Here is a 21,936-nt window from a genome sequence, read left to right on the forward strand (position 1 = left end):
CAGTAGTGACCTATTGAAAATTAATAAAGTGTTCAATTTAGCAGATCGATTGGCTTGTTTAGATTTAAAATCCATCCAATATTGACAGAGTTATATGTGGTCAAAACCTGACCACTTATCGTAATGCGGTCAATTTTAGTTTTTTTTTAATTTGTACTCCCAATATGCTGCCGAAAGACGTAATTCTACGTCAAAATAATCGATCATTATTCGAGTAATTGAAGTTTTTGATTTTCGGTGTGATTGTTAAAAAAAAACAAAACGTCAACTCTTTCGTGAGGCAGCGTTAAAGCGTTAAAACACACACCTGGCATAGGGGTGCGTGAATAAAAGTGACAGAACTCATGAGCCACGAAAAAAAAAAGTTGTTTCTCCAACCGATTCATCAGAGCATTCTTCTTTGGTATAGCCTTCAGGGTCGATCTTATTCATTCTATCTTATTCTGGTGATTAAGTGTTCAAATGCTATAACCAATAAGGGTTTGGTGGAAAAGAAGCCAGAAGCTCGATATCTGGTAGTGGTCAAAATATTCTAAAATTATACAGATATAGATAGAAGCTAATTAACTAGAACAATTGATTGAATAAAGGTAACTACTAACTATAACACGAATCGGTCCACCTGTATAGATTTCTGTCTGCTACTGAGCTGTTGAATTAGGTCGACCTTCAGCTTAAGAATATGCACAGCAATATATCCTGATTGCTATTTCTAATGAAAGCTGTGCATGTAGTATGTTATGTTCACTGTTCTTACAATAACACCTCAAGGGGTATGGCATCCATTTTGGCCAAGCTCCTATTTTGATCCTCTTACTTTCAAGATTGGAACTTAAAGAGTTGCCCCCGAGTAGCAATTTTGATTTTGTTAAATGCAGATAGACCCTACACACTTAGAAATAACTACTTTTACACGAGACGTAATCCATATTGGACGTAAATCATGGAACGTAAACAAACTGATCGCGCACGGGTGGGATCCCTACGTTGTGTTTTTGTGATACGGATTGATTGATAATAAAGAACAACGATTGTTTCGCCGTCCTGCCATGGCGGAGGCATACGAGACACTGTTGTATTGTTTATTTGTATATTGCTCGTTACAGCGGGTAGGGTAGTTATACATATAACTGACGTTTCACAAACATACGCCTCCCCAAAACTAACTGTTTTCTATTAACTAGTCGTATAAATATAAGGTAAAATACTATTTCTGATAACACAAAGATAACAGTGAAACAAAACACGATACTGCTGAAGAATCCGACATACGCACTCGCCCTTGTACAGTGAGTATGTTTCCTGACCAGAACTCTTGTAGTTCACGGTGAGCCAGGAACGTACATAATCTGCCAGATGGCTACCTGAGGGCCACACCATCGTAGCGGGAAGTGAAGCGGAATTCTTTGAGTCGATGTCGCCATTCACTGCTGCATCTTCATCATCGTCCTCGGTGTCTTCACAATTGTTGGATGGTTGTGCACTATCCTTTGTAGTTTGCCCGTCGGTATCAAGTGGTTGGTCACGGCACCATATGATCGCGCACGGGTGGGATCCCTACGTTGTGTTTTTGTGATACGGATTGATTGATAATAAAGAACAACGATTGTTTCGCCGTCCTGCCATGGCGGAGGCATACGAGACACTGTTGTATTGTTTATTTGTATATTGCTCGTTACAGCGGGTAGGGTAGTTATACATATAACTGACGTTTCACAAACACAAACATTTCATGTAAAATTACGTGTTCTCAAACCTAAACATAGGGGAAATATAGGTAATGTCGGCCTACATGTCCCTAATTTGGGCCCATCGCTAAAAGTCTGCTATTTATCAATTTTATCTAGATGAACGCGTTATTGGGACGTTACTAATGGATATTTTTGGTTGCTATTGAAAATTTAGTCGATTGCTGAATTTATGTATGGGCCCAAATTAGGGACACTTAGGCCGACATTACCTGCATTTTCCCTATTTGATTGAATTGATTTTCTCGTTTCTTTCCACTGATTCGTATGTCAAAAGGGCCGCTTTGTGTCGAAATTTACACGACATTTTCGTAGTGTGTACCCAACAAACAATATGAGCTTATTAAAGGCTGATTAAACTATTTTTTAGATGACGAAGCAAATGTATGCCTGAATAAAAAAAGGCTCATTGAAAACAATCAATGTTGCTTGGGGGCATTATTATTATTATCTTTATCTTTATCCTAATTATGAATTATTATGACGAAAATTGGTAGCTATGGTCAAAACTCGTGCACTTACCCTGCGGTTTTAATTAATCAATTGATTTGCCACAATGTCAAAGATGTAGCAGAGTAAGTAGCAAGTTTTACTCGTCTTACCTGGCAAGGTCGGCAATCCGTGTAGCGCATTGATTACGACAGCTTCTGTCGCTCCCGTGCCAAGATGATGCTGAAAAAAGAGAGAGGAAAAAAACTACATAGAATAGCATTCATGATAACGGTCGGACGTTCTGGTGTGGTTTGGTTTAACTTGGTTGACAGTCAATGGAGGCCTTCCGATGCTGTTATCGTTCATTTGTCAGTGTTAATAAAATGGACGTTTTCGTTTTCATCGTGGGTGACCGCCCACTTTGATTGCAGAGATAATTGACCTAAATGTTGGTTTGATTTATTAAATAAATTACGGCAAATAGATGGCGATACGTTTGTATTACACGATTGATTTTCTGTTGATATGTATGCGGTATAAATCAACCGCAAAACGGCATACCCGATATTATGAAACTAATTATTCATGGCGGTACAACAAGTGCTATACTCTTACGATTCAAACAGTCAATTAGCTAAAATACGTAAACTTTCAAAATTTTATGTTCGAATTCACCCGTTGGATCCTCATGAAATCACAATCGTTTACGACGGGACGTATATGGCAGAATCGATGCTTCATGTTTGCATCCAGGTAAGAATAGGGAGTGTTGTTGTCGTTGGGTGTGAATTCAACTGCGTATGTCTCATTCCTTACAACAGGTAAGTGATTGCCATATAAGTTCGCGTTGATTGCACGTTCAAGCACCGCACCGGTAACAGTCGAAGGAGCCATGGAGAGAGCGGGAGAAATTTTATCTCTCGGATGACTGTAAAACGTAAAATTTTATCGCAGCTTCAGCGATAAATTTGGGAATTTACAACTGGCCTTTCCTGATGCCACAGCGTAGGCATATCAATTTATAAATTAAGGGGTTGACATTCTACATTTTACAGTTGTTAATTGGGAATCGTAAAGAAACGGACACCCTAAACAGGAATCGAGTGATTCAATAATGGATGAATTTCTCCAAATATACACGTAACTGATATGTTTGTTGAACGTAAAATTTCTCTAAAACTCACTGTTTATTGAGCCTCCCGTTGCGTTTTGCGGTTGATTGTGCGAGTGGCTTGCTTTAATTTATCATATGGATGATAAACCTACTTTTTGACCAGACCTCAAGGTAATTAGTCCACTTTTTGACTAGGACTCAAGGTAATTAGTTATTAATTGATTACGAAAGCTATCGACTTCTCTGAAATGATTAATCGACTACTTTTAGGAGAACACTGTATCTTGCACTTATGACATAGTAGCCTGGATACCCTATTATTCGCGCCAAGTATGTACACTAGGGTGGGTCAACTTAACAACCCCCTACTCCCCAAGGCTCTTTCGATTCGTATTGAGGTCCCCAACAACTGTGCCAAATTTGAAAGAATTGCAGGAAAGCTTTATCATTTGTATTGAAAAGTGTATGGGAAACTGTTCAAAACTGTTCAAATGCTTATCAACAATTCAAAAATTGATCAATTTTTACCAAACCTGAAAATTAGATAGCGAAAACTATACAGAAAAGCTTCGTTGAAGACCGCAAATCGATGGCCATGTGTTCGGAACATACGTACTGGGGTACATATAAGCTTTTAGGTATGCGCGGACTACCACGGGACAGTAAAATAAAACAATAAGTTTTTGCGCAGAAATCGAATCGATTTGCGGTCTTCGACGAAGATATGAAGTATTGTTTTCTCAAGTAAAGTCCCAGGTTTGGAAAAAATTGAGTGATTCTTGATAAACAATTGAGCAGTTTCGGACCATTTCGCATACATTTTCCCATACAAATTTTAAAGCTCTCCCACAAATCCAGATCGTAACCGAATCTTGAAAAATTTGGCACAGTTGCTGGGGATCCCAATACGCATCGAAAGAGCTTTGGGAAAACCGGGGGTTGTGATGTAATGTACACCAATGTGGCGTGCTGAGCAGTTACTGGAGCATGGCAGAAGAATATCATCTTCTGAATGAATGACGAGTTATCCTGAGATTCAATTAAAATACAGCCTTCTGCATTTCTTTTTCCTCTGTTCGGGACCTAACACTACTGCGACCAGGAAATTAATCTATTGAAGTATATCCCGTGTCCTTAGTTTAGTGCATGTCGTATTGCTCCATCACTATTGAGAAATGATGAAGTATTCGATTTTTTTTACAGTTGGCACTCTTGCATTTATCGCAAGGATCCGACTCTAATTGAAAGGTCCCGCTATTTATACCCTTCGGAGTGTTGAAACACCCTCCAAAGGCGCCCCTTTGTCAGTCAACATTGGATTCCTTAGCAACAAAATTAAGGTATGACACCGATAATGACCATGCATCATAACCCTAGTCTTAACCCCTTCAAACTAGGGAACAACGAATAGAAGATTAGGAATCACATAGATGACGACAACTTACTCATTTTTTTCCTTGTTTCAAGATCATCCTCGGTAGACAAAGTCGAGTCTTGTCACTATCAACAAGGCATAAAAAGTAACAAGGACTAAGATGTGTTCCTTGGATTACTGAAAAATCCTGTTCCCCTAGTTTGAAGTAGTCAGGACTAGGAATCGGTGGTAGATCGTACATCCCGTAACGTACCACGAAAAGGTGATCTACCCACGTTACGGGGCCAGCCTTCTGCATAGTTGTAGCTAGGCAAATTTCACATTAGTACAGATAAAAAGATAAATTAATTAATTAATTAGTACAGATAGCAAACTTATCCGTAGATCGCTACAGCGAACGGTTAGAGCGATGAGAACAAAAACTACAAGGGACAGCCCTATGGGGTTGTACGTAATGGTGACGTAGGACTACGTGGCTTTATATATGTAATAAATTTTATTTGTTAACTGCAGCAGAAACTTCCCAAGTAACTAAAAGTTCCGATAAAAGGCTATTTGTGGCTTACGCAGCTTGGTTGGTGTTGGTCTATAGAATTCTAAGCAGCCTCATTTTTAAGTCGTTATGAGAACTTGAAAGTTCCGGTATCATAATTGAAGAGCATTCTAAGCAGCTTCTGGCGGAACTTGAACGGAACTTTTAGAAAATATTAAAAAAGGTTTTTGTCCTCTACACCAATTCTATATTTAGTTCGCACTTTTATGAAAGTTATTTCTAAAGGCTGGTATTAATGTGTATTGATTTTATCAGCATTAGTGGTAGAGAATTGGAGCTGTTTTAAGAATTAAAACCCAGTCCTTCTGCGTGAGTGTTCCAGCACGAACCACTGCGTCATCTGAGATATAATAAAGTGAGCTGTTGTCCCACCTACTTTTGGAGTTTTCAGTCCAGCTGACTGACTTGAATACGAAGCACAACACCTTGATGAATTTTAAATTGGTGTTTGCCTGCATCGTATACCAATACATTTATGGCGCAGTGGTTAGCGTTCGAAGATCGCATGCCAAAAACACAGGTTCGAATCCAGTGGCTTGAAAGTTCTGTCGGAACTTTATTTGAACTTTATGGAACTTAAAGGTTCGGTCGGAACTTTATTTGAACTTTACGGAACTTGGAAGTGATTTTCGTTCGATCGTTGAATGCGGAACTTTTGGTTACTTGGGTAGTGTTTTGTGTAAGAATAGGAATTTGAGCGGGGTTCTCTCTATTTATACTCTTTGGTATGACTATGATTGCCCTGAAAAGAACCTTTTGATATGAATTTTAGTTGGGACATGTTCAGAAATTTAACTCTTTTGGAAAATCTTGGTGGCCCTGAAAAAAGCCAATGGTAGTACAGGCTTAAAACCTTTGGAAGATGATGACGACGTGTAGTCAGCTGGATCAGTAAATCGGACCGGACAATCCCATATTCTTCGGTTCAATGATTGGGCACTCGCAAGACTCTCGGCTTGTCTGCTGCTAGACAGGAGTTGAACTGGTGTCTGCGTCAGGTTGGAAGGCCGCAGAATATCAGTGTCCACCCTGCTAAAGCTCATCCCCTTTTTAGTTTTTCTCGTTAAACTCGTTCTCTCAACAATTTGGTAAATCTTAACCTGTAGCTCAACACTTTTTTCGGCAAATTTATGATCCTGTTTCACGTCATGGTTCTTCTCTATGCCTGTTCAGATAGATTAGTACTTTTATTTATGTTCTCTATTGCGCTAAATCAAACGAGTAGAAATAAGAAGGAATGTCGGTTAAGTGCTCGAATAATTGAAAATTCGATAAAATATTTAATCGAATTGCTGGAATAGCCTTTACGATTAATCGTTAGTCGAATAATTGGACTGATAGGCTTCCATAGAAAAAGTGTAATTTCATGGTTTTGGTGGTCCTTCGAAAATGTCGAGCAGCACAATTGCAACCAGCAAGTGATACCCAAGAACCAAAAGCGGTGCGATGCTAGTTTTCACTGCTATGACACTAACCTATTTCTCCTATGCTCTTCTATCATCCAGAACAACAAACGCATCAATGAATGTGTTTGTCGTCGAGTTATTAACGAAACAGAAAGTCGATGAAGAGAATCGATCAAAATCACTTGCATCCCTGCTTCCAAGTTTGGTTACAAGATTACAACTCTGGAGAGCATTTTATGTGACCGTTGGGGGCGTGTGGTTCTGAATATGGCGATGAGTGTGGAAAATGTTACGCCATTGCATCCTCTCTATTCGCCCGAAGATTGGAGGCGAATTCCACTTCGATTTGTTTCGTCTACTAACGACTCTCTGATGACAGTGTTGGGGAAGCAGCATTTGCATGTACGTAATTGGTGGATTTGTTAGTTATTTCGACGCTTTTGAACAATGCTTGACATTTACCACATTTTCAATAGTTTCTTGTTGAAAATCAGCACTCGGAAGCATTGCTGTAGAAATATTTCTGATCGATTGGTGATAAAATTATTGAAATTGGTCCAGAGGCAGCTGAGTTATTAACGTTCAAAATATTTCATAATTTCGTTACATGTTCCATTTTCGGTTTTCAAAAAGTGTGCCCCCATACATAAATCACCGATTTAAACTTTTAATGGCCAGTGCAGTATGAGTTTGCATCCCAGTGAGCTCAAATATTGAGAGAATTACCTGGACTGATTTGAAATCGTTTGCGCTTGGTGGAGCAAAATCGATATTTTGATCCACCCTATTAGGTATGTACAAACCGTCACGCATGAAGAAGCATTAGCCCGCAAGAAGACGGTGGCTCGTAAAAGTGGCAGTAACATTTCATAAACAGTTTACAAATCTTCGCAATCAACAGCTTAGCACTTGGGTGGTTGTACCCAGTGATCCGGAAAATCGCAGGTTATAATCCGGTAAGTGGCGCCCCTACTAGTCTTACGTGATGCTACGCTGTACCCGAATAATGGAGCATGTTATCCTCTACACGTGAGTTGTTTGCTGAGTGATTTGTCGTGATGGTTGGTATTTATGTGTTTGTTTACGTTGTGCATTATGAACGCGAAAGTGGGTTTGCTTATACTTCCTGCTTCCAGATGTGATTGGTGTGAGATAGTGGATTGTTACTAGATAAATATTGTATTGTTAGATAGTATTTGTTAATGAACCACCGACGCAAACACGCGTTTCAGATCAAAAAAAAAAAACAGCAACAGTCTTATCTTTACGCTCCTAGTTGTCTTTCCACTTTGCTAATACCAAATTAAACGCATTTTTACAAGAATGACCTTCCCGATATCCTGATTGTTCCGGTATCAACAGAGAGTTGCTATTCAAATACTCCAACAGCTGGCCTTTAACAACAAGTTCTAAAGTTTTCTCTAATGTGTGCAACGAAACTCTTCAGCTTTAATCCTTCCAGCAACTGTTTGAATAGGAACCACTATTGACGGAAATATTGACGAAACTACTGTCTTGTGGGGTGCACTGAAGGGATGTTGACGAGTGTATACGGTTCATATAATTTTTTAAAAATGTATGTGCGGTCAACTGTCTACGCATGGGGTGAAGAGAGGGTTTTAAACCACTCAAAGCTTTGAGGACAAACCTCTAGAATATACCAGATGGTCATTAGATTTAAAATGTTAAATATGTTGATAAAACAGCAGCAATCTTGAACACTCAAAAAAGTCCACACCTGATCGAAATGTTTAAACACTTTATTTTTCAAAAGGACTATCACATTTATTTTAAATGTTATTCTGATTGGGGCAATGTGTTATGCACGTTGATTTCTGCTGTTTCCAACTTTGAATTGTTGAAAGAATTTCACTATAAGGCCAAGTGTATTGCATATTGAATCACACTACTGCTCAAAACGGTGATGGGTCATTAGGCCAAATGCCACTTGGCTGAATGCCATTAGATCGAATGCCATTAGGCCGAATTCCATTAGACCGAATGCCATAGGTCATTAGACTAAAATTGTAATTAGCAGTTTTCATTATATGACATTTGCGTTGTTCCAATTTAAGGAAATACTTGATGGAGTTCAAATATGGCCCACATGATACCTTCACATTTCTACAAACGGGGGATGTAAGATTCGTTTACAGTTATGTGGCATTCATCATCAGAGGATGTTAGTGGAGATCACATGAACCGAAGATGCGATATACCTAGCTCCCGTCCAATGCAAGAAAATTGGAGATTCGAGGCAAGTGTGTGCGTTGTTCTACAATGTTATAAATAAAAAGTATAGTCGAAAGCGTAGATAGAACACGAAATAAAAAAGACAAAAAAAAAACATTACATCGCCTGCAAGGTCAATTTCTAACATTCGCTGCGATATTCATGAACTGTGGATGATGGGAAATGGAACTAACATTCATTGTAATAAATTTTTGGTTTCCGTGTAGAGTACAAATCTCGGAAACTACATCAACTTCACAACATTATCATATTATTATTGTTCGAGCTGATATTTGTGTCACAAAGGCCTTAAGAGACCTTCATCTAAAAAAATAATCTGCAGTAAACAATGAAAATTACAATATGTTGATACATTGTTCATCCAAGATGTCAAAAAGCCCCAAATGAACCGCTCATGTTCATTTGGGGCTAAAAATTCCTCATCTTAAAATGATCCTTGATTTGTTTTCCGTCGATCTTGTTCTCCGTACTGAGAGTACCAACAACAATCAATACGAAACTATCGATTTGAAATTGGCTCACTACTTGACTAGCCTATTGGCCCAAGCAAATCGATTAACGTACCCCATTCTAGTTGAAATTCTAGTACTACACTATGTTTTTGATTCTCTATGAAAGTGGAGGCGAACCAGCCCAAGGCTGAAAGCCTCCCTCATAAAGATAAATTAATTAATTCTCTATGAAAGTTTGACAGATAAAATGAGGGGTTCGTGGATTTTCCTATGTTTCGAGAGGTGCATCGATTAGCTTGGGACCGAAGATAGTACCAGAGCTGAGCCAAAAAGTTGAGCACGTTTCTTCGGATCCAACTAGTCTTAGAGTTACCTCTATGGTACCAATGCTACTGAAGCCAGGGGAGGCAGCTCCCAACCTGAATCGTACCTATCCGAGCCATCAACTCATTCATGGACCAAGGACCAGCTTTCCTTTTTATGCCTCAGAAATGATTTTGATTTTCCACGTGGTGGCATAATCAGCAAAGGCGTCAAGGCATCGTTGGAGCTTGTTTGTTATTTCGCGAGGCATCCTACCCTTGACGATAATTGCGGTATCATCTGCGAACAGTAAGAACACGCAACCGTATCCGAGGGAAGGAATGTCAGAAGTGTAGATGCTGTAAAGCAAAGGGCCCAACAGACTTCCTTGCGGAACACCTGCTGGAATGGAGAACGTGTTTGAAAGGCAGCTATTCAACGATACTCTGAACGACCTTTGCTGGAGGTAGTTACGGGTTATTTTAACAAGATGCAACTGGAAAGTTGAAGTTACAAAGCTTGTATACAAGCCCATAGACCTGTGCACGGGTGAACTTTAGTTCATGTACTGAAATTTTTTTGACACAACAGCGGAGCCTTGTTTACTAAAAATAAACACATGAATAATGCTCGCGTAATATTTGAAAAGGGCCTATCAACTTTTGTAAATAATTTGGTAGGTCGTTTTCACGAGAACCGAAGTACGCCCACGCAAACCAAGAGCACTATCGGGAAGAGGAGAATTTCATCTGCCCGGAGGTGTTGTTAGTTTGCGTGAGCGTATTCGGTTCACGCGAAAAAGGCTTAACAAGTTTTGTGTACATAAGTTGATAGACCCCCTTCAAATGTTACGTGAGTATTATTCATGTGTTCATTTCTAGTAAACAGGGCCCCGCTGTTGTGTTACTTTTTGTCGAGTGAGTGAACTTAAATCCATCCGTGCACTCGTCTATTGTGCCAGACATTGTCAAACGCTTTCTCAATGTCTTATAATGCCATGACTGTGGACTTGTTTACACAGAAACTTTCAAAGTGCTGCCAAAAATATTCACACCGTTCTGAATGCTGTTAATATCGTTATGACGGTCAGTATATTACGCCCACGCCAACAACTCTATACGGCTTAGTGACGTCACGGTTCTGCTGATAGACTAAAGAGAAGGCCCACCTACTACCGGAATACTAAATCCTATGTGCAGAGCGAGCTTTAATTTTGCTTTACCCTCCGCATTAATGAAAATCTAGCGGGGGATGTTGATTCACTTATAAGTCAAGATCTATTTTGAAATGCCATAATAGCGTGAAATATCTCCTACTATCCCATTTTCATGAGCATGATTAACTTTGTCACGCTCAATTCAATTCACTGCATTCATTATCGCTATCCGTTGCTCATCGTAATGACACGCTGACAATTTCACCGTCACGGACAGTGAGAGCCGGTTGTGTAAGCGATTTTTAATGAGCACAATTATCCATCATCAAGCAAGGTGATGGACTAGAAATAAATTGTGTGCATTTTTCTCTCTTTTTCCTCACATTCAATTAACCACCGACATGAAAGAGCTCTTCACCCATTCGAGATCTCCCACGGAATGAAGAGCCATTCGGTTGGAAAATGTTTTAGATTAACTCGTTGGAGGTTGCACCGATTACATGGACACTCTCTACTCTAGCTTATAGTACTAATTACACTGTTGAAAAGTTCTGTACTCTGGGCTCATTGAACGGAAAATCGCTCGGATCCCTTGCAGCAGCAAGGATGCATATGTTGAACCAGTTTCCAGTTTTTTCACGGACATCATCCCATACAGCCAGCCAGTAATCCAATCAGCAATCAGTCATTTCCATTGCCTTGCATGTAGCTAAAACAACATCAACTCCTACACGTACCGAGCTTGTTAGAAATGATGCCCATGGACGCTTTCACTCGGAAAATCGAACCCATACAAACTCTAGTGCATGCTTCATTACCATAGTGATTGAAATTAGAAATGGATGATCAAAGGGTTCTGAACGACATATGGAATATGCAGCAAGGCGGCAGAGCTAAACGGGACCGTTTGCAATAAAGATCGCTTGTCGACCGTGTATCTGTTTTGAATGAAAAGAGTGATGAGCGCTCAATTGAGCATAATGGAAATCTGGTGGGTTTACCAGTGGTGGAAAAATATCAAAAAATCAAATCTCACCAAAGAACAAGATCACGCTTGATTTTCGTAGACAAAAATCAACATGCAAACAATTGCAGTTGATAGTGCCAGCTGTGATTTTGCAGCTCGGAATATCAAGCAGCGTTGCCAGTATTCCAGATTTATCTGGATTTTTCAGATTTTTAGTCGTCTTGCCAGATGCCATATTTTTTAAATATGTTCCAGATTTTCCCAGATTTTCCAAACATGTTGCTTTAAAAATATCACTGCAATTGATTTACCCTCTTAAAAACAAGCCAAACTGGCTACTTTAATTATTAAAGGCCATCAACGTTGGACATTATTGGAATTTTAAGGTAATTCTGAAAATAGCTCACAGTGAAGTGTGAGGTGAATTCCATGTGAAATCAAAGCAGAGTTTCAAGATAATTCTGAGTAGAATTACATCCATCTTTGTGGCCTTCGGGGTCGTGCGGCGTCACCCATCATTCAGACGTATTGTGAGTGCCACGGGTTTCAAAACCATTTTCTCAAAGTACTTGAGTACTTAGGTAATACTGAAGAGGATTTCAAAACAATTCTGATCTTACCTACAAATTGAATTATTGGATAAGTCTGAGAAGAGTGTGACGGTCATTCTGAAGAGTGTACCAAGGAAATTGTTAAGAATATTTTAAGAATTTCATAGAGAAAAATGGACAGAAAATTGTGCCAATTCTTGGGAATTATTACGAGTTTGAGGGAGTTGTGGAATTGGAGAATGATTTATAAGAGATTACAAGAGGTAATGCTAAGAACTCCGTCGATTCACCTCTCAGCTAAATTTTTGCACATTGTGAATAGCCTCGCAATATCAAAAGAGCTTGTAAAATCAATATCAAACATGACATCACTGAATGTTACAAAACATATATTGAACCAAATCAACGAAATAGGTTCAATATTTCATAACATTTGCATCGGGATTTTCGAGTAGTTTTTCAAGCCCCAAAATTTGAAATTTTAAATCAAGGACAGCAAACATTTGGCCTATTTTGAACTATTAATCCGAGATGTCGAGTATATTTAGCTAAATTTGAAACTTGTTAAACGATTTCTAAACTAAATAGTTCATTGTCCGAAAATTCGGTATAATTACTAATCCAGACTTACGAATGTCCAGCTAGTGAGGGTAGACCACCATTGTTGACTAGACTCCAAATTACGATTTCTCCAACCACTTATATGTCCAGATGGGTAGATCAAAAAAGATACGTTCATCGCAGTTAATTTCCGGAGTTGTCAACAGTTTCTATTTCTGAAAGTCAATCTTCATCACCTCAGTCGCCAGTATCTACAGCAAGCCTGATAAACTATGGATAGGTATTTACATGGAGACAAGCAAGTAATGCAATATGCAACAGCCGTAATTGACATCATCTAACTTTTCTGGTAAAACCCCCGTCAAACAGTAGGAGCAAACCAAGCAAAACACCAAGTGAGACGACAGCGAAAATGTAGTGTGAATCATGGATCATGGCTGTTATTAAACTGGAATGAAGTTTTCCCACAATAATAGCATGCAGCCGGGTGCCAGAGTAACAAGAGTAACCACACAGAAATCTATAACCAACCTCCCCGTGTCAGTCAGTGAATAAAGCCTTAGCTCGAGACTGTGTAGCCCAGTCCAGCCCAGAATAAGTGTTCATTTTGGCCCAAATTGGGAAGCACGCTATTTCACACTGTTGCTTGGCACTGCGGCTGTTGTTGACCAGTACGCCACTAGAAGAGCTCCAATTATAGGGATCCGCTTTTCAGGTGAAATGAAAACACTGGTGGTTGAGGTGCATTGAATGCGCCTGAAGATGATTGGCAAGGGTGGAAAATCCAAGCTCGCTAGCAGGTTTCCTTTTTCGCACCTCTCGGGAAATTGCCATTTATGAGTGGCAACGGAATTCATTACATGGCCTCACGACCATCATCAATATTCATTTCGTGCCGAAGTGAGTTGACTTCAGGCTACTGATAGTGCTGCTTTTGTTAAGGTTGATAATATATACGAGTATCCATTACACCCAAACGAGCGAGAGTTTCTTTAGGCTTTGCTTATTAATATTTATTTATTCAGATTGAGTTACTTGTATGTAACACAACATCGAGAAATCACCATTAGTTCGATGGTTGAAGGGCATTCATGTGTGTGCTTGAAAGAAGCGATGGAAAATTTTAGGATGGCAGTAAATAGCGCAATTCAATCCCGACATCATGTCGAGACGGCGAACATGCGTATAGGCCTGGATAGTGTTCTAAGCGAAGTTAAAATGTCATATAAAATATTAAATTTTTCACCATCTTGTGTAAAATCGAAGACAACAAATCAAGAAGTCTGGCAACTTTGCCAGAATCCAAGCGGCAGATACAATAGCGCTGCGCTTAAATGAAGGTGGAAGCAACACATAGAAAAATTAGCAAATACACAAACCTTTCTTGTGAGGATATAATCTTTGCTATCAAATTCGTTCTAAGCATTTACCTTTGAGCGGCAGATGGCGTGATTGTACCGTTTTTTTTCCTTTATTTAACGTCGGTCTCTGTTCCGCAATCTAGTTCCAATCACCGAAGGACATCGATTGCCATCCATTGACGGCAATCGAATGTGCAGGAAGGCAGCGTCCACACCTGCGTAGGATATTGCACCCATTCAATTCAATACACATGGGCCGGAACCAACGGCTTTACTTCCCTTCCGAAGGAAGACGTGGCCAGAGATTTTTATGCCTCAGAAAAATCCCACCGACCTCGGCTGGGATTGAACCCAGACTCATTGAGGTGAGAAAGTAGTCACGCTAACCACCGGTGCCGGCGTGCGATTGTACCTGTATCATAGCGTTCGTATGAGAAAAAGGAAGAGTTGCCAGTCTTCTTGATATGATGTCTTCGGTAAAATACAAATCACAAAAAAAATCACTTCGCTTGGAACTGTAAGGGGTCACTTTGCACAACTCGAAACGAATCATTTTTAATATGGTTACGGAATGAAATGTCAGCCTAGCCCCTCACTTCAGCCTATCAAGCAAATAACTCATTTATTTAGCAATGATAAACAATAGTAATGAAAAACTATTACCACATCTGCTGTGAAATTGTTATCCACCTTTCTTGGAACCTTTATTGCTATTTTTTTTTTAAAGAAATAGCGAAGAGAAATTTTTAATTTTTTTTTTCTATTTCTCGGCGCCATAATCTTGCCGTATTATTTCACAAACGAAAATCTACACTGCGGTGGTCTTACCTTATTTAGCATGCTAGCCTAATAAATTACACTTTTCACTGCAATTATTTATGTAGAACATTTTTTGCGCTATTTGCGATTTATAATTATGGGCCGAACATAAGGGACGTCATTTTGAGACTGGGTGTTAATTATGGCCCATGAACTTTATTTGATAACTTGGTATTGGTATTAGTGAAACCATCCACGTTTACGACGCCTCTGCAACTCTTTAGTACTTTAAGAAAGCCCTAAAAGCAAAGTTTTTTTTTTTTTTAACTCTTTATTTGTTCCAAATTCAAAATAAATTACATTTCATTTTTAACCTAGGTGCTCCAGTTACTACAGTAACTTACCAGCCTTAATTGTTATGATATATAGCTAATTGTTTTTACATTGTTCCTGTCTTGGCAATTCAGTATTTTAAACAGGTTTTTAAAACCTGCATGTCAGTATAACAATTGATATCTTAAAACTAAACACTAAAACTAAATCTTATCTATGTATAAAGGGAATTAATCGTTGCAATTGAGGATTGTAACGATTTTTGCTGGAAATTATTAATTATTTTGTTGGACATTTGTGCTAAAGTCTCAACATTCGAAATTCTATGTACTTCGGTAGTACTGTACCAGGGAGGCAACTTCAAAATCATTTTCAGAATTTTGTTCTGAATCCTTTGAAGTGCTTTTTTCCTGGTAGTGCAGCAACTAGACCATATTGGCACAGCGTAAAGCATGGCCGGTCTAAAAAATTGTTTAAATATTAGAAGTTTATTCGTCAGGCAAAGTTTGGATTTCCTGTTTATAAGAGGATACAAACATTTTATATATTTGTTACATTTGGCTTGAATCTTAGAGAAATAATTATAATAGAGAGCTCACTTAATCATTTCCCGAATAAAATAATTTCAACACTGTCATGAGCGCAATCTATTGATAAACGGGTGAAGCTTTTTGTTCCTCCCTTGTGCATTTTGTGTTCGTACCGTGCGCATGCATATTAATTACCGGCGCATTTTCGTTGACAATGAAAACCGAGATGACGACAACTTGATCAGCTGAAAGTTAAACTCGATTGATTTTAGAATAGGTCCGATCTTCATTTGTCGATCAAATAATCGATTTACTTTATTCGCTTTCAACCGCGATCTGAGCGATGGATTTGCAATACTTATACATGCAATCAACAGTTCAAGGTTTGACCTTTTGATTGCGTGAGTCAATATTGCAAATCCATCGCGGTTGCGGTAGAAACCGAATAAATTTATTCGATTCTTTGATCGAAAAATGGAGATAGGACCTATTCTAAAATCAATCTAGGTCCATACAAAAGGTCTGTGCCACAATAATAAAAACAACCTAAATTTATGATGCTTTCCTCATTTTTGTGTGTTTTTGCTATCTGCATTGATCGATTCTCTTCATCGACTTCCTCTTTTGTTAATAACTCAGCTGCAAACCTTTTCCTTGTTGTATATGAAGTCGATGAAGAGAATCGATCAAAGCAGATAGGACCATTTAAAATGTTTATCGAGAATTATGTGGTAATTATTGATACCAAAAGATCTTTACTTCTACGGAAAAAAGTGCGTTGAAATGTATTTTTTGCATTTTAAAATTAATATTATCAAATTATATCCCGGTACTGTCGGCGTTGAACCAGCTTCGAACGGATTTTGGAATTCTTCGTCACTGTGCCCGTTTCAGACACGCTTCGTGCTTTATTTAGCTGCATGCCTATCCGGTAGTCCAATGTACACTCGATATCTGATTTTTGTCGAATGTATAATTTTCACAAGTTTACTCCTGCCTTTCAATCTTGAAGCGTGTATCAATAAATAATTACTTGTTTGGTAAGTTGACAGCTGGTAGTTCATCGTACATGTAAAATGCGCACGCTTGCTGTGAATTAGTTCACCCTTTGGCTGTCATAATTGAAAGAGGCGCTGTTTCAGTGATGCGAGGTTTCCTTAGAAATGAGCTCTCTATTATAATTATTCCTCTAAGCTTGAATGCTCTCAATGTGATCTTTAAAAGTTAAGTTTTGGTCAAGTATTAATCCAAGATATTTCACTTGGTTCGACCAGGAAATAGGAACTCCGTTCATAGTGACTATGTGACTACTACTAGGTTTCAAAAAGGAAGCTCTAGGCTTATGTGGAAATATTATAAGTTGAGTTTTGGAAGCGTTGGGAGAAATCTTCCATTTTTGTAAATAAGAAGAGAAAATATCTAAACTTTTCTGCAGTCTGCTGCAAATAACACGAAGACTTCTTCCTCTAGCGAAAATGCCTGTGTCATCAGCGAACAAAGATTTGTTGCAACCCTGAGGCAAATCAGGGAGGCCCGAAGTGAAAATGTTATACAATATAGGCCCAAGAATGCTACCCTGAGGAACTCCAGCTCTAACAGGCAGTCGTGGAACAGGTGGAATTTTGATAATTTACCTGCAGAGTTCTGTCAGTTAAATAATTTTGAACTAATTTCATAATATAAAGTGGAAAATTAAACTTTTTCAATTTAGCAATCAAACCTTCATGCCAAACACTGTCGAATGCTTTTTCTATGTCTAGAAGAGCAACTCCAGTTGAGTGGCCTTCAGATTTGTTTGAACGAATTAAATTAAGAGTTGATGAGTAGTTGAATGCCCATGGCGAAATCCAAACTGCTCATCTGCAAAAATTGAGTTCGTATTGATGTGAAGCATCATTCTATTCAAAATTATTTTTTAAAAACTTTACTTATTGAAGAAAGCAAACTTATTGGACGGTAGCTAGAAGCTTCAGCTGGATTTTTATCCGGCTTCAAAATTGGAACAACTTTTGCATTTTTCCATTTATCAGGAAAGTATGCCAAATGGAAACATCTGTTAAATAATTTTACCAAGAAAGACAAGGTACTCTCTGGGAGTTTTTTGATGAGGATATAGAAAATTCCATCATCACCTGGAGCTTTCATATTTTGAAACTTTTTAGTTATAGACCTTACTTCGTCCAAATCAGTCCCCCAGGAATCATCAAAAATATTTTCCCGAGAGAAAATATTCAGATTATCCCGAGCAATCTGATTCTCAATAGGACTAGTAAGACCCAAACTGAAATTATGGGAACTCTCGAATTGCTTAGCAAGTTTCTGAGCTTTTTTCCAAATTTGTGATCAAAATTTTACCACCTTCTTTAAGCGCTGGAATTGGCTTTTGAGGTTTTTTCAAAATTTTTGTGAGTTTCCAAAAGGGTTTGGAACTCGGGTCTAATTTAGAAACATTATTTTCAAAAGTTTTGTTCCTCAGGGCAGAGAATCGTTTTTTAATTTGTTTTTGCAAATCCCGCCAGATAACTTTCATGGCAGGATCGCGTGTTCTTTGATAATGTCTTCTACGGACATTTTTAAGACGGATCAAGAGCTGAAGATCATCGTCTATTATAATTGAATCAAATTTAACCTCGCATTTTGGTACTGAGGCAGCTCTTGCTTCAACTATAGAAGTAGTCAGAGATTCAAGAGCACAATTAATTTCATCTTTGGATTGCAAAGGAATGTTTGGATCGAAGTTATATTCCATAAATGTTCGATATTGCTCCCAATCAGCCCTATGGTAATTGAAAGTAGAGCTTTTGGGATTAGAAATTATTTCTTGGGATATTTCAAAAGTTACTGGAAGGTGATCAGAACCGAAGTCAGCATGGGTAACCAATTGGCAACAAAGTTGACATGAATCAGTTAAGACCAAATCAATAGTTGAGGGATTTCTTGCAGAAGAAAAGCATGTTGGGCTGTTTGGATATTGAATAGTGTAATAACCTGCCGAACAATCATCAAACAGAATATTACCATTGGAATTGCTTTGAGCATTATTCCATGAGTGGTGTTTTGCATTAAAATCACCAATAATGAAGAATTTAGACCTATGACGGGTAAGTTTCTGAAGGTCACCCTTTAGAAAATTCTTTTGTTGGCCTACGCATTGGAATGGCAAATAGGCAGCTATAAACGTAAGTTGTCCAAATTTTGTTTCAACAGAAACTCCCAAAGTTTCAAAAACTTTGGTTTCAAATGAAGAAAGAATTTTATGTTTGATTCGTTTATGAATAATGATGGCAACGCCACCACAGGGTCCATCAAGACGATCATTACTATAAATTAAATAATTTGCGTCCTTCTTAACCTTATGGTCAGGTTTAAGGGACGTTTCAGTTATAACGGCAATATGCACGTTATGAACTCTCAAAAAGTTAAATAGCTCGTCTTCATTATCTTTAAGAGATCGAGCATTCCAATTTAAAATGTTTAATGCTTTAAAATCCATTACTGAATTTTAAAGTCATGACAATATTATAAGCAAATTTTACTCCAGTTTGAATAGCATCAAACATGGAGTTAGATTTAAGTATATCAGAAATCATGTCAATTAATGAATTCTGTAAAAATTCCATTTTAGGAGCAGTAATGCTTCCTAAGTCAAAATTGTCAAAATTTCCGTTAGAACGATGGTTAGTATTTTGATTTCTACCCGCTGCAATAGCAGCATAGGTAGCTCCATTAACTCGCTGAACATTGTTAGCAGCGAGGGGAGTAGGTACAGATGAAACATTTGAAGCAGGGGTGATATTTGTACCTACGGGTACGAATGTAGAATTTGTTTTCTCGCTGACCGTTGTTAACAGCAGAGGAATTTGTACCTGGTCGGAAACGTGGAGCGTTTCCTACCTGACGGCTAGAACGAGATTGTAGGATCGCTTTGCGAGTCTTACATTCCCAAAAATTGGATTTGTGGTTTTCACCACAATTTGAACATTTAAATTTCTTAGGATCTTCCTTCACAGGACAGTCGTCCTTTGCGTGAGAGGAATCACCACAATTCATGCATTTAGCTGGCATGTAGCAATTTTTAGTTCCGTGACCCCATCCCTGGCACTTACGGCACTGAGTGAGGTTTTAGAAATTTCCTCCAGTCTTCCTGAAGTGTTCCCACTTCACTCTGACATGGAGCATAAGGCTATCTTTTTCTAAGGCCTTAATGTTGTTTAGTTCACTAGACTTGAAGTGAACTAAATAAAAATCATTAGAAATCCCGTTGCGCGAATCGCCAGGACGGGATTTCATTTTCATTTTGATTACTTGTAGTGGCACAACTCCAAGTTATTTTGCCAGTTCATCTTTGATCTGATCCAGAGATTCATCACTGGGCAGTCCTTCCATGACAACCTTGAACACACGTTCAGTTTTGGTGCCGTAAGTAAAAAATTTGTGCTTCTTCTCAGTAAGATACTTGAGAAGACATTTAAATCCGTCCAAGGTTTCAGCCAATACACGGCATTCACCCCGACGTCCAATTTGTAGAGAAAACTTAACTTTCACGAAGTTCAAAAGTTCCATGCGAAGAGCATGGAAATCGGAAGTGGTTATCACAATAGGGGGAATCTTTTCCTTCTTGGCATTAAGCCGGGAAAGTTTACTAGAATTTTTCTTGGATGATGGATCATTCTCATCATCCGTGAGCAAATCAAATTGATTACTCAAATTAATTTCTTCAGAAGGGGGGTCAAGAGTTTGCCCCCTTCTTTTGCGTTTAGGCGCCATGGCGGCAGTAAATTTTTATCCAAATCGACTTCCAAGCAGATTACTATAAGAATCTGAAGGATCGAAGAGGAATTTTCCAAATCGATATCCAAGAAGGATTACCTCGGGTAGGGTCCAAACAAGGATCGAAGAGGAATAAGAGTTGAACAAGGTAGAAAAATTTTTACAGGTTGAGCACTGAAAAGTGCTGTTTAAATTTGTTGTAGCTTTAGGTAGTAGTAACACTTTCTTAAGCAAAAAGCAAATAGATCCGCACGGCTAGAGAGCACGATGCGGACTGATAAAAGCAAAGTATAGTTTAGTGAAACTTAAGGCCCAAGCGCAACGACAGCGGAAGCGGAACGGCAGCGGCAGCGAAAAAGCCCGATCTGAGTTAGCCTACTTGTCGGACTGAAAACTAGTTAGAATCAAATCGACTTCGGTTAGGCATATTGACGTCATTTGTGACAACTGTCAAACTTGCCGTTTCCGTTCCGCTTCCACCCACAGTGCGTTTGGGCCTTTAGCGGATCGTTTCACTTCACAGAAAAATCCGAAAAATCCAGTAGGCAAAATGTCAATCTTTGCGTGAAAGGTCGGGTCGAAACGGTACACACGCTATTTCTAAACCACCCAAATTTGAGTAGGATCTGCTCATATCAATGACAAGATGACGAATTGACAACATCGACCTGAATCCGAAAGATATTGTTCAATTGTCATCTTGTTAGTTTCATCGTTGTTTACTAAGGCTGTGTTGGTAAATGTTTACTTAAATTTGACAGATAGAAGATTTTCAAATAAACCTGCTATTCCTGAAGACTTATTCCTGACAGACAAGGAATCAATTTTGACAGACGCTTTCTCAAAACTCGGTCGATCAACAACAGAGGGATTTTCGAACATCTTAATTTATTTTCGAAGCGTCAAATTTAAGTGAAAATTTTCCAAATGGAACACAGCCTAAATTTTAAGTAACCCTACTTTTCAGGAATATGAGTTAATCCTACTAAAATTTGGGTTGTTTAGAAATAGCATGAAGTCAATCCTGCACGGTTAGAAAAAGTATGCAGTAGCCAGTTCACTTTTACCGACTTTTGACTAGTTTGTTTTCTTTTCTCCTTCTAAAGATGTCAAAAACGGAGGAGGAAAACCACCCAACAAGGGTAGTAAAATGTGGGAACCCAACTTTGAGTATTAACGGCACCGGTGGTGTAGTGGTAAGCATGATTACCTCTCACCCCAGCAGGCTTGGGTTCAATACCAGTCGGCGCCGCCGGGATGTTCTGAGGCATAACATCTCTGATCACGCCTTCCTTCGGATGGGAAGTAAAGC

General features: G+C 38.7%; 1 protein-coding gene across 2 annotated transcripts in view; it reads right to left on the reverse strand.

Annotated features, from left to right (window-relative positions):
• LOC135701820 (calcium/calmodulin-dependent protein kinase kinase 1) overlaps positions 1-21,936 on the reverse strand; it is a 540,452-nt gene that overhangs the window by 42,905 nt on the left and 475,611 nt on the right. For both annotated transcript variants that reach the window (XM_065222751.1, XM_065222752.1), the window contains exon 4: positions 2,351-2,420. In XM_065222751.1, the coding sequence (XP_065078823.1) occupies positions 2,351-2,420 (70 nt within the window). The remainder of the gene's footprint in view (positions 1-2,350; positions 2,421-21,936) is intronic.

The sequence above is a fragment of the Ochlerotatus camptorhynchus genome, unplaced genomic scaffold, assembly GCF_037179485.1.
Source record: "Ochlerotatus camptorhynchus isolate MF236.1 unplaced genomic scaffold, CSIRO-AGI_Acam_v1.1 ptg000177l, whole genome shotgun sequence".
Classification (NCBI taxonomy): domain Eukaryota; kingdom Metazoa; phylum Arthropoda; class Insecta; order Diptera; family Culicidae; genus Ochlerotatus; species Ochlerotatus camptorhynchus.